Below are 12,403 nucleotides of genomic sequence, written 5' to 3'. Positions count from 1 at the left end.
ATATTTAATTGTATAACATTCCAAGAAAAATTAAAAACAATCCATGCATGTACTGTCTTTATCCCAGAAATAATTCTGAGTAAAGCTGACATCATAACATTCTTTCCTCCTACCAAGTGCGAGGATATCACTCATAATTTTGAAAAATAACTGTTTGAAAATCCATGATAAAAGTCTTAAATGCATGTAGGAAAAGTTTTCCCCATACCAAATTAATAAAAGATAAATATCCTATATTTTGAAACCATGCAAAACTGGCTTTTTTCCTTTCTCTCTTACTTTACTGTTCAAGAAAAATAACTCGAGCACCATCCATTTTCTTTTCTCCCAGCACTCACATGTTTTTGACTGACTGTGTCTTTTTTCAGCGTATTTTACAAGGATAAGTATAAGGAGTGGTGGTGTTTGAATATATATTGTATGACATTGGTTGTGATTTGATGGTTAACAATTCATTCATCACCGTATTAAAATTTGATTTAAAAAAAATGTTGAATTTTATTGATGATGAATTGTTAATCTGTAGTTGAAAATATTAGTGATCAGATTGATAAGTAAGTAGTCAGTGTTCGTTGTGATTTATATGATTTGAAGAATCATCTCAGCCATTCATATTTAGTCTAGATTTACATGTAAAAATGGATCCACAAGATATCCGATCCAGATCAACCGTCAATGTTTCATACGTGCACTTTTTGAAATTCTAAAAATCTGAAGTTAGTAATTTGGTAAACTATAAGTTTTCGTATATAATAAATGCTCAATACATTTTATTATTATTCTTTAAACTATTGCTGAAAAGAAAAAAGGGGGAAAAAAGATGTTTTCATGAAGTTTCGGTGAAATAGGAAGCTGGGGGAATGAAATATTTTTCCGAAAAAAAAAACGGAAAAAAACATTCTGTCATTGTTTCTTGGGATTTCTGTCGTGTGCAACGTTTTAAAGCGTGTTTTACCAATGTTTATTCACAACCAAACTTGCCAATGAGTGAAAAAAAACAAAACAATAATTTTACCTACGCATATGCATCCCACACTTTGAATGATACATGTATACATGTCCTAATTTTTACTTACCTGAAATTAATTGGTTTCATATCTATGACCAGCATGTTGTCCATCCTTTGATATAGAAAAAAAAAAATATGTGTTGGTTTGTGACCCGATTTGTGTTTGTGATTCTATCCCTGTGTCAGTGGTCAGTTTGTAATTTCTAATTTCAGAAAATAAAATTTCACGTGTGATGTGATTCAAACGCACTATGTATGTTCATTTTCTAGCACTTTAACAACGCATGTTTATATTTTCTAGACGTGTTCAATATCTACACCCGTGAGGCCGGGGCAGGGGAACTGAGTGTTGCCGTTGAAGGTCCATCTGATGCTGTTATTAATTTGGAGGAGAGACCCCATGGTTTCCTCGGCGTGAGGTACAAAGTCAAGGTAGCAGGTAAGTTCTGAAAGATCAAAAATCGTATGTTTAGCATGCAATACAACAAAATGTGTCTATTTAACCATAACTTCAACAACCGATTATGTCTTTGACACCTTTCTTGATCGAGTAGAGGTGAACTGCAATTCCAATTTTGGCGTGTACTATTAATATACTAAGGTATATAAAACTCTAGAAATTTTGGTAAATCTTTGCTTTTTATGATCAGGAATGTACGATATCCACATCAAATTCAATGATGTCCACATCCCAGGGTCGCCATTCAGAGTGCACATTTCTCCTGATAGCGGTGTGGCACGAAACGTCACTGTCCACTCGCTTAAAGACAGGGGTCTTCAGGTATACTTTTCCTATTTAGCTAGTTATTACAGAGTATCCGATAACTACTCTTTTCATTCAGTAAAGATTTATTCCTGTTTCGAGAAATCAGATCTTGTAGTAACACTCTTTTCATACTCCCCATTGTAAGCTTTATTCAGTTTTCAAGTACGAGGGGTTATCAAAAAGTTCGTGGACTTGCGCCATAAAAATAAAACCGCTATATGTACATCAATGAATTTTTAAACATTCAATAAGCATCATCTTTTCTATCTGTAAAATAAACTATAAATCATAAGTTTTATTTTTTAGTGAATCGTAAATGCTTTTGTGACAATGGTATGTCCAGGCGGCGCAGCCTCGAAAAGACCGTATTTTCTACCTGAGTGTAACTGAGAAAAACTCTTCTTATATGAGCATTTGGCATCCGAAAATCCCATTAATTCACTCATGTGATATGAAGCAATTTTTTTGTAAAAGTTGCAAGTTTTACCTCATTCTGTACATTCAATGAAATTTTATCGTAATTTTTATTTTGAATGTCCAAACAATAAAGGGTTAAAAATTACGTCGAAAGGGGGTAGGGTGTCATTTTAAAACATTCTATAAAGTTTCAGCACCTGGAAAATCTGACATAGCCTTAGAAAATGTTTAAACAGGCTACAGAGAAATAAAATTCATCCATAGTACTTGTTTTTAAATACTAAAAGAGATTCAGCAATAAAAGAGACACACGGTTAATATAGATTTGTAGTCAGTTTCATGTATAGTCATGAAACTAAACGGCGACAGCGCCGGGTGATCACATAATGCCGTTTTTATTTAATGATAATTTGGGAAATAATCAACATATCAAGCTGAAATTTTCAGCACTTCTTCAAATTTGTTGTTTTATGTTCCCTATAAATTTTGTAATCAACGACTACATAGTATTAATTTTATCGCATAAGTCCACGAACTTTTTGATAACCCCTCGTATAGTTTCAGCGTCTTCCATCTTTTTTTGAAGAACTAATAGTTCACTTCCAAAAAAAAATATGATGAATTAACAAACAGTATTATCACAGGTCGACAAAGCTAGCACATTCACCGTATCCTACAATGGTGCAGCAGGTACCCTGAACGCTTGTGTACGTACTCCTTCGGGAGGTCACGAGGATTGCTTCATTCAGGAAATGGACACAGGGTTGTACGGTCTCAGATTTATTCCAAAGGAGAATGGTGTCCATTACTTGGACATCAAGCTGAACGATCACCATATTCCAGACAGCCCATTTGCCGTGATGGTGGGTTCTATGGCTGCCGATCCCGCTATGGTGCTTGCTCATGGAGAAGGACTGGAGCGCGGAACATGTGGTATATGATTTACAAAGCTTATTTTTTCTCAGTTAAAAAATACAGTGGGCCAAAGATATCTCAGTCCCCGATATGTCGAATAACAGGAATATTTCGAAGAAGCAGTGCCAATGTACATTTTTTTTAATCTAGTCTATTTGAATAAAAGAAATTAAAAAAAGGGAAACAAATCTCATTTCTAACAGGTACTAAGAACAAGTTTATCGTCAGAACTGCCGGAGCTGGATCCAGTTTCTTAGCGATATTTATCGAAGGTCCCTCCAAATGTGCCCTCAGTTGTCGTGAGGTAGAGGAGGGATATGAATTCAGCTATACACCCTTTGCCCCGGGCAATTACCTCATTACTATAAAGTATGGTAACATCAACATTGCTGGCAGTCCATACCAGGCGGAAGTCACAGGTACTTGTCTACACATAAACAGTTGGAGCATTATAAGGATATTTCTGTCAGCATATATTTCTCTTTCTTCTTATTTCAAATTTTCGAATAACTTCATGTATGTTTTTACTTGCTTGCTGTTTTATTACACATGTATACATGTATATCTGCAGTGAAAATAACAATAATTATGTAATACATATAATTTGTTTCAAAATATACACTTAATTGCTGTTTTCTATCTTGCGTTGTATTGAGCGCTTTATTTGTTGTATGTTTCAGCTATAGAGAGTTAATTAAATTCGCTGAGGGAGGTGCAATGTTGATATTTAGTTTTGATAACTATATTGGCTTTATCTTTTACGTATACAGCTAGAGGCGGTTCAGGTATATAGTAATACCACAACCTCCAGCTTAAGGCTTGCTATATTAGCTGCATTCGTGATAGATTTCAATCAAAAGGCATTTAAAGCTGTTATGAATATCGGAAGTTTGTTAATTTCACATCTCTTTAATCAGCAAGTAATCAGCATGCTGTTTTTGAAGCTTGTTTGCAAACGGCGAGAAATGATGAAAGAAAAATGATCGACGCAGAAGGATTGAAATCTATCTCGATTATTTTTGCTTAATAGCGATTGTACATGTATGTGTTCAATCATCGCTTTTACGAGAAGATTGCTTTGAGTATTTTTTAGGTTATCTAGAGTCCAAGAATAAATCATTTTTTATTAAATATTTTATCGAATAGACATTACTTATCAAAAGCAATATTAAGTAAATATCAGTGACATATATATATTGAAATTATGTACCCTACTGTATGTAAATATTCTTTAAAAAGGGAATCCAAAGTTGTAATGCTGCATGCACTATCTTGTCACTAGAAGTCGATTTTATTGAAGGTTGTTGAACAATCTAGTGCTCCATATGTCCTCTATAATTCTAAGTGAAGTTTCACTCAAATTTAAATAGAGATTCTCTTACCCTTTTCATGATATCTTAAAAGCTTTTTTAAGATTCACACCAAAAATGTGTAATCCTCGATCTTTCCTTTAAAAAGTAGCTAGATTCTGTCCTTTACCCTACCTTTTGATGAATTGTTTTGCTGTGCGAGTTACCTACCTTTTTCAAATTGCCCGACAAATAAACTTTAAAAAGTAACTGAAATCGTATAATTATGCATTGGAAAATATTATGAATTTTTTTTTCGTAAATGTTCCTTAAAATTTCTGTTTTTAACAATGCATAATAGACTTGTGTTAATAATCTCTTTAGGATCTGGACGAAAGCCTTCTCCTTTGAGTGAAACATCCTCCATGGTCGTGGAGACTGTAGAAAAGAAACCGGGCGCTAAGTCCTTGAGGCGTTTCCGTGGTGACGCCAGTAAGGTGCAGGTTAGAGGACCTGGCCTCAAGAAAGCCAGAACCAATCAGACTCAGACCTTCAGCATTGATGTCAAGGACGCAGGTAAGGGAAACTAGGAGTTAGCATTTTTGATCTCGCCATTAGATAATATAGAGAAGTAAAAAATAAAAGAAAAATTTTAAAAACTAACAAATTTAGAAAGCAACTCAATGTTTTACTATATTTTAGGTCATGCCATGCTTTGTGTTGGTATGGTAGCTCCCAGCGGACTTCCGGAACCCGAACTTATGATCAAGAAGAACAATCCAACATCATACACCGTCAGTTACAAAGTGGTGGAGGCCGGGGAACACACCTTGTGTGTCAGATTTGGTGACGAGGAAGTTCCCGGATCCCCCTTTTCCATTGGAACATAATCAGCCCTCCCAGACATTTTTATTAAGTTTTAATTCCCTTTTTATACGTATTTATCCACAGGATGTGGCAATTGTGTTGATATTTGAAAAGTGTGTATATTGTGAATATAAGGACTCCAAGTGTTCCGTTACCCAAATAAAACCTTAATTGTGGTGTAAAATCAAATAATTTTAATTAGACAATTAATTTAGATATCTAAATTAATCCATTAGGTATGTCATCCCACTGTTTTCCCGTAATAACACTGTTGATAAATTAATTATTTCTAACTTACTGGCAATCGGAGTCAGTTTGAACATTGATGAGAGTGTATGAACGCTTTTATGTATTTCATATTTGAAATAGTCCAGTGGAGAAAAAAAATGCTCACGAAATATCAGATCATTTTATTTTAATTACTATCAGGGTTCCTAGGTAGGTATAGCATGCGAGATATAGATGTTTGTCAATTTAACTTATTAAAATATTGTTCCTCCTTTTGACATCCAGCTAGGATTGTTTCAATAAACTGAAGGTGTCAATTTTGTTTCTTGTTATTTATTGTCATTCAAATTCAGGACTTGATGAATTGAACAAGTCGGGACAAAATATTTTGCTTTTGTTTTTTTTTTATTGCTACTTTCTGACCTGCTTATATAAGAAATATCCAAAAACCATTACGATCATGACAAGATAATGCTTGAAAGATCTTGGGCTATGCAAAAATTAGTCCCAGTATTTAGAGAATTCGTTGTAACAAGTTTAAAAACACAATTTTCACTTTAACATTTGTAGTTTGATTGTGCATTGGTTGAGAAAATGAACTTGGCCACAGAATGAGATGTTCCCTTCCATTTTCTTCTTTCAGTTTGTTAAGTATACTACCCCTCCCCCTCCACACTTTTAAAAATTGGAAAGGGTTCTGCTTATGTAGCAGTGTTTAATATAAACCTTAGTCACTGCAGTTGATCAAGAAATGTACATTTTTTTTTCAAGTAAGGTCCCTGATCGAATAAAAATGCTTAGAGAGCCATTTGTATTATGAATATAACAGTCAGTCAACTATATTCTTTTCATTTAAGATTACTATCGTAACTTTAAAGATTCTGCTATTAAATGATCATAGAAAAAAAAGAAAGTTCTATTTTTAATGAAATACTAGAGGTATATGCCAGGTAAAAAGTTTACAATAAAAAAAAAATTGATACTTCATTGACAATTACAAAGCAATTTGTTACTGAAAATGTTATATTAAATGTAAATCTTTGAACTTTAATTTCAAATCAAATTCAATTTTTACTTCCGTTGAGACCAAAATAGATTTATAGTCATTCAAGAAATATACAAATTATAAACAATATGATTTCTGATTAACAAAGATATATTATCACATTTATTTTCATAACGTTGCATAAAACTGTCTGACATTAGTCGACATCTGCTGAGAATGACATATTTTGGCACCAGGACATGACTTATACACACTACAGAAATTATTCGTTTTTATTATCTGTGCGTTCTTTGGATAGTTGGCGATCTTCATACAACTTCTGTCTGTATCGCAAAATCTCTTCTCGTCGAAATATGGCGCGCAGTGGCACGTCATTCTGTTTCATTTTTTGGAGTCTCTCTTCGTCTTCGACGATTTTAGATGCAGTCTTTTCACGGAAATTTTGATCCATTGTTTCTTTACGACACCTCACTTTTTCTAGGCGTTCCTCGGCGGCTTTTAATTTTTCTTTCTGCTTGGCAAGTCTCCTTTTCCTCTTTTCTTCAGCTCGAATAATTTTATCCTCAGTTTTTTTCCGTAGATTTTCAATTATCATTTCTCGTTTAGTTTTAGCCTTTTCGTATTTCTCTTGATGTTTCCTACTCATCTCTCCTAAAGTTGAAAAAGAAATGCAAAACCTACATATTATCCGTTTAGATATAAACAAGTTTGCGTATTACCTTTCCGCAACATTTGAGAGAGAAAAAGTTTATTCAACGTTTCCGCAAAAAGCTCTGATACGTTTCTGCAAAATAATATACAGCTATTATTGTATATAGCATTGCGTTTCCACAACTCGGGTGACTAGATAGAGTCCATTTCAATTCACAATTCATTTTCCACATCTTTTGCATTTGTGTTCATGAATGTGTTCGAAAACTTCAACAACAACATACATCAAAATTTTATCACTGACAGCACCAGTACCAGACAAACGTGACTTTCTGTGTAAAGCAAAATATACGAAACGCGAAGTTGCCAGGTGGATTTTTAAGGACTGGTGGATACAAAATTTGATGCCCGATGTTCTGGCAGAAAGTAATTCTATATAGTGCTAATATTAGGGTGTCATTTTGTATCGATCTGTCAAAAAGTAAGAATCAATTTTATATGCACTGTCATATTAACACTTTCCAGAGTACATTACTAGAATAATTCAGTGCTGCAGAGTGCTAAGTATACTACATACAGGTGCAACATGACATTTTATCGGTATGCGATATTTTATCATACATACTTTACCGTGTTATCTCAATATTAAACTCTCTCTCTCTCTCTCTCTCTCTCTCTCACTCTCTCTATATATGTGTGAGGGTGTGTGTGTGTGTGTGTTTTCGTTTTTTTGTTTTTTTTTTTTTTTTGTTTTGTTTTGTTTTTGTATTTTTTTTTTAACTGTGTGCCAGTGATCCATCTTACACATTTGTAGTACACAATCGTAGTACATTTTTATTTTAAAGAAATTGTTATTTAAAACATTTGCGGATTTTTCTCCCTTTTTGTGCAAAGGTAATATCAATTTGAAGAAACGTTATGTGTTGAAACAATCATTAGAAATTTTTTTCTTGGATTAGGAAATCATATTACACATGTACATTGTATAATACACATAATGGAATTTAAAAAATCCATTTTGTTATGCTTGAAAATGTAAAAATGAACAGGGTCCTTGAAAAAAATGCATTGATTTTTTTTATACTATCAGAATACTTTAAAACTCATTAAAAAAAGAAAAAAAAGAACAACAGCGAAATACTATATGCGATATACAGTACGTCATGTAACGTGTCAAAAGGCTAAACTGGATTCACACACCATTAAAGCGAGAGAAAAAAATTACATAAATTAATTTAATAATTTTAATAAAATTAAAATTGAAATCATGCCAAGTATCTTTTAAAAACTGTTGAACAATACTTTGATATTGATGGAGAAAGAGGCCAGAGAAACGAAAAGATGTTGACCATTATGAACTTGCAACGAATTGTCGATTTCGCAGGACATATGCTTATCTCACCACAGAAGAGAAGTTTTCTAAAATATTATTCCAAACAAACAAGTCCAATATTTTCTTTTTGCAAAACAAGAAGAAAAAGAGTATCAAGAATAAAAAAAAGTTTTGTTGTTTCCGACCCCCCCCCCCTTTTCTTTCCTCTTCTAACCTTAACATCACCCCGAACCGAGTAATATTTTTTCTTTGAAATGTATTCCTGAAGTCTTCCGATGAGTTTTGAACAAACCTTTTTCATTCAACTGATCCTGATGTAAAATGTCTGCTTGTAGCATCTTTTCATCATGATTTAGCTTAAACGTAGGCTCATCCCGGGTCTTTTCCGAATTTTCTCGTACCTTGGATTTTGACTTCTTCCTCTTCTTTTTTTTATACTTGTTTCCATTGTCAAATTGATCATTAACTGGGATGTAAAACGCAACAGGTCGAAAATCAAAATTTACAGACTCGGTGTCTTCTTCGGAAACTGTTTTTCCGTCATCTTCGTTATTTTTCTCCAGTGGTGGACTGACCATCTTTTTGAGAGTTCGCGATAGCGTCATTGACAACGGAAGATGGATTGTTTATTATGACGTCATGAAAATTCTTCTTTCCAGAAGAGTTCCATTATAAAGATACACGCACGTACACTGTAGTTAATGAACTTACCAAAACTTGACATGAAAATGAAATGAAAAATGAAAATGAAAAATTTTATACAGTATTAGTGTTGTACAACAAACTCTTGTTTCTGCAATGACAGTTTATCCCCATTGTATAATAATAGTACGACTTTTGAGGGGGGGGGGTCTCCTAATTTTAACGTTTTTTTTCTTAACTTTTCCTTTCTCAACTACCAATTGCCTATCTACAAATCTGATTAAAATATCAACTGTTGCAGTTAAATCTCAAACATTCTGTAGAATCACTGGACTAGAAATAAAAAAAAAATAGATGATCTCGAGAAGTATTTTTGTGTCTACCACTGTCAACTTCTAAAGAATGGTCACTTACTCTGAATTTTTAAATTAGCTGCCTGGTTGTAAAAAAAAATTCTCAAAAATTCTAATTCTAAAACTAGTAACCACTGGGCCAGAACAGGATAACAACAATATACCGACATTTTCTTCGGAAAATATGGAAATATAAAATACAATCAACTTGCCCAAACCTAAAACAACTAAATTGGGGGTTGAGATGGGAGTGTAGGACAAGTCACTTTCCAAGTCAATTTTCTTCAGATATAACTCCAAAAATCCCATTGGGTTCTGGACCCCCTTTCTGGATCCGCGCATGTTTTTTTTTTTTCATCTCGGAATAATTATAGAACATGTCGTTTTCCTTCATATCTGTGACTTTCCATACCAATTTACTATGTGTCCTTGTTTTCCATGGAGGTCTAAGGTCATTCTTTGGCTATTAATTGAATAACTTTAAAAATTTTGTAATTTTTTAGTGAATTTTAAAGTAATTTATTAAAATACCTGCAAGATTCGTTTACGTATACTACTACCGTGTATATGCCGAAAAATTAAACATAATAATACAAAAGTAAACCTGAATCTCAGTTGAAATTCACTATAAAACAAAAGTTTGTTTGTGTACTCTTTATTTCACTATTTTACACTCTAATGACCACAGTAGATACATAGGCGTAGTCACGGGGGGGGGGGGGGGGCAGCGGGGGCACTAGCCCCCCCCCCCCACTTTCAGATCTTGGGGGCAAGAGTATGTCTGTGCCCCCCCCCCCCACTTAATGTAGAACAAAATCACAGCTATGTTGAAATTATAGTAAACCTCATAGCTACTATATCAAAAATAATGTCTGATCAATGAATTTTGGTAATTGATAGTGCCCCCCAACTGAAAATATATGGTTGTGCCCCCACTCAAAGTGAAAATGCTTCCTACAGGCCTGTTAATTTCTTTATATTACACGTTTTAGATCTTTCTTGGATTTGAGCCCCCCCCCCCCCCCCACTTTTAAGTTTGTGACTACCTCTCTGAGATAATGAATAGTACTTAAATCACGTGAGCTTGGTCTTTGACCATTATTCACTACTGAATTCACAAAGCAGTAACAAACAATACCAGGCAAGTTAACGCTGCAGAATAATTCATATACAATTTTATATGGAAAATGCTTCATGGGAGCCTCCAGATAAACAAACATTAAGGTAAACATTTTTGAAAATGAATAACACTTGCAAATTAGTTAAGTTTCTTAAAGGAAAATCGTTAACAATCTGATCTTTTTAGAAAAAAATCGATTTTTGAGACTAAACAAAATAATTAATTTTCTGTTTTAAGGTATGCTGTTTAATTTCATTGATTTAAAATGTGAAGAAAAAATTACTAAAAATGCACCAGAATCCATCAAAATGGTAGCCCATTGAAAAAAAAAAGTTTAGCTCAGGTACTCCCCGCACCCCATCCCAGAAACTTAGTGACTGCCCTTATATAGCAAGACAGACTTGAGGCATGAATATTTGTATCCTGTTTAGAGGCAGAACATATTCTAGGTTAATTGCAGAAATTGTCTATAATTGGAGGGGCAAAGGAATTATCCCCTACTACCCAAACTCCGTCACCATGAGCGGAAAACACGCTAGGTTACTCCCTGAATTATTTTTTGATTTGGTTCTTGTTTGCTAAACTTAGTAATGAATTTAAACATTGTTTTCGGAACTATTTTTAAAAAATCAGTTATTGGGCTTATACAAAACTACTATAAATAGAACGCCTATCACAATCCGTGTATATTGCGTCCAATCAACTCTAACTCCGTCACCAGGGCCCTCTACAAAATGTACATGTCAACGTATTAATTAGACTTTTTTTTCCAGTTTAGTTTTTTTTTCTCCCTTCATCTTAAACTTGTAAACATAGAAAATTAGTTTTGAAATAGTATTAAATCTTATTTTAGAAAACGTATCAACAACAGAAAAAATAACGTTAATATAACGTATTTGATATGTAATAACGTCACGCTATATCTCAAACGTTATAGCGTATTAGGGCAAATTGAGACGAAAAATAACATATTTTTAGCCGTATTCAATATAGTATGTCATATTAATTCTTTGGCAAAGACCTTCATAAATATGACTGACACGTGAAAATGAGCATGTTGACGCACATGTCAGAGAAGGAAAATGAGCATGCTTACTGATTTCACATAAAATATAGTAGATACAAAAGATCACGTGTAATTTTTATTAATTTTTGACGCATGCTTGAACTTAACTATAATAATATATCGGCATTTAAAAAATGATGTCACAATCACATTCGTTTACAAACAGCGCAGAGTTTCCCGAAAGTGACGGAGTTAGGGTAGTGACGGAGTTAATTGCATCGGGATCGAAATTACGAATTTAAAATTCTGGCATGTGGCGCGAACAGCAAATTCGATCAGAGGAGCTTGTTGAAATTCCTGAAAAGGCCTTCTAAGAAAAAATATTTGTTGGAGTCAGATGCATGAAATGATAGCGTTTCTTAAGCCGTGGAAAAAGACTGCTTATCGCCAATTGGTGAATCGGGTAACAAAAATAGATTTACTCTGTTACTAGTCTATTGTAGTGAAAATGCATACAATGTCATACATTGAAAATATTTAATAATCTTCTTTACCGCTTGACTTCAAAGTGGAAATTTGTTGGTATGGTTATATTATGCAGTGAATCCTTTACCAGTGTTTACAGGAATTGTTGATTTAACGACACAAGGGTAGAGACATCAGGTCCATGGTGAGGCTAACGAAATGCAAAATATTTTTTTTCTGCTGGAAACCAAGCAGTCAAACTGTTGGCATGATTATAATTGCGCTTAGTTCTGCTACCAAAATGATAAAATTCATGACTCCTAGGCCAAAGGTTTT

At 33.8% G+C, this 12,403-nt stretch overlaps 2 protein-coding genes across 7 annotated transcripts in view; one reads left to right on the top strand and one right to left on the bottom strand.

Moving 5' to 3' along the window:
- The window catches only part of LOC133190457 (filamin-A-like), a 35,627-nt gene extending 29,819 nt beyond the window's left edge, over positions 1 to 5,808 (top strand). For 5 of the 6 annotated variants that reach the window (XM_061326106.1, XM_061326105.1, XM_061326108.1 and 2 more), the window contains 7 exons: positions 1,311 to 1,448; positions 1,660 to 1,790; positions 2,837 to 3,125; positions 3,311 to 3,526; positions 3,878 to 3,892; positions 4,781 to 4,972; positions 5,099 to 5,808. In XM_061326106.1, the coding sequence (XP_061182090.1) occupies positions 1,311 to 1,448; positions 1,660 to 1,790; positions 2,837 to 3,125; positions 3,311 to 3,526; positions 3,878 to 3,892; positions 4,781 to 4,972; positions 5,099 to 5,286 (1,169 nt within the window). In that variant the 3' untranslated portion in view covers positions 5,287 to 5,808. The remainder of the gene's footprint in view (positions 1 to 1,310; positions 1,449 to 1,659; positions 1,791 to 2,836; positions 3,126 to 3,310; positions 3,527 to 3,877; positions 3,893 to 4,780; positions 4,973 to 5,098) is intronic. The other variant, XM_061326107.1, reaches the window with a different exon arrangement.
- A 615-nt stretch (positions 5,809 to 6,423) lies between these two features.
- On the bottom strand, positions 6,424 to 9,062 carry LOC133190482 (inner centromere protein B-like). The gene is made up of 2 exons (XM_061326139.1): positions 8,774 to 9,062; positions 6,424 to 7,148 (listed from the first exon to the last, which is right to left on the bottom strand). Exons 1-2 carry the CDS (start codon positions 9,057 to 9,059, stop codon positions 6,760 to 6,762), a joined length of 675 nt encoding a protein of 224 aa, XP_061182123.1. The 5' UTR covers positions 9,060 to 9,062; the 3' UTR covers positions 6,424 to 6,759.
- Positions 9,063 to 12,403: the final 3,341 nt, after the last annotated feature.

The sequence above is a fragment of the Saccostrea echinata genome, unplaced genomic scaffold (genome assembly GCF_033153115.1).
Source record: "Saccostrea echinata isolate AGI-Se365-2 ecotype Australia unplaced genomic scaffold, CSIRO_AGI_Sech_v1 ptg000022l, whole genome shotgun sequence".
NCBI classification, from domain to species: domain Eukaryota; kingdom Metazoa; phylum Mollusca; class Bivalvia; order Ostreida; family Ostreidae; genus Saccostrea; species Saccostrea echinata.
Note: the sequence above shows the minus strand (reverse complement) of the source record. Positions and strands in the feature narration are given on the sequence as shown.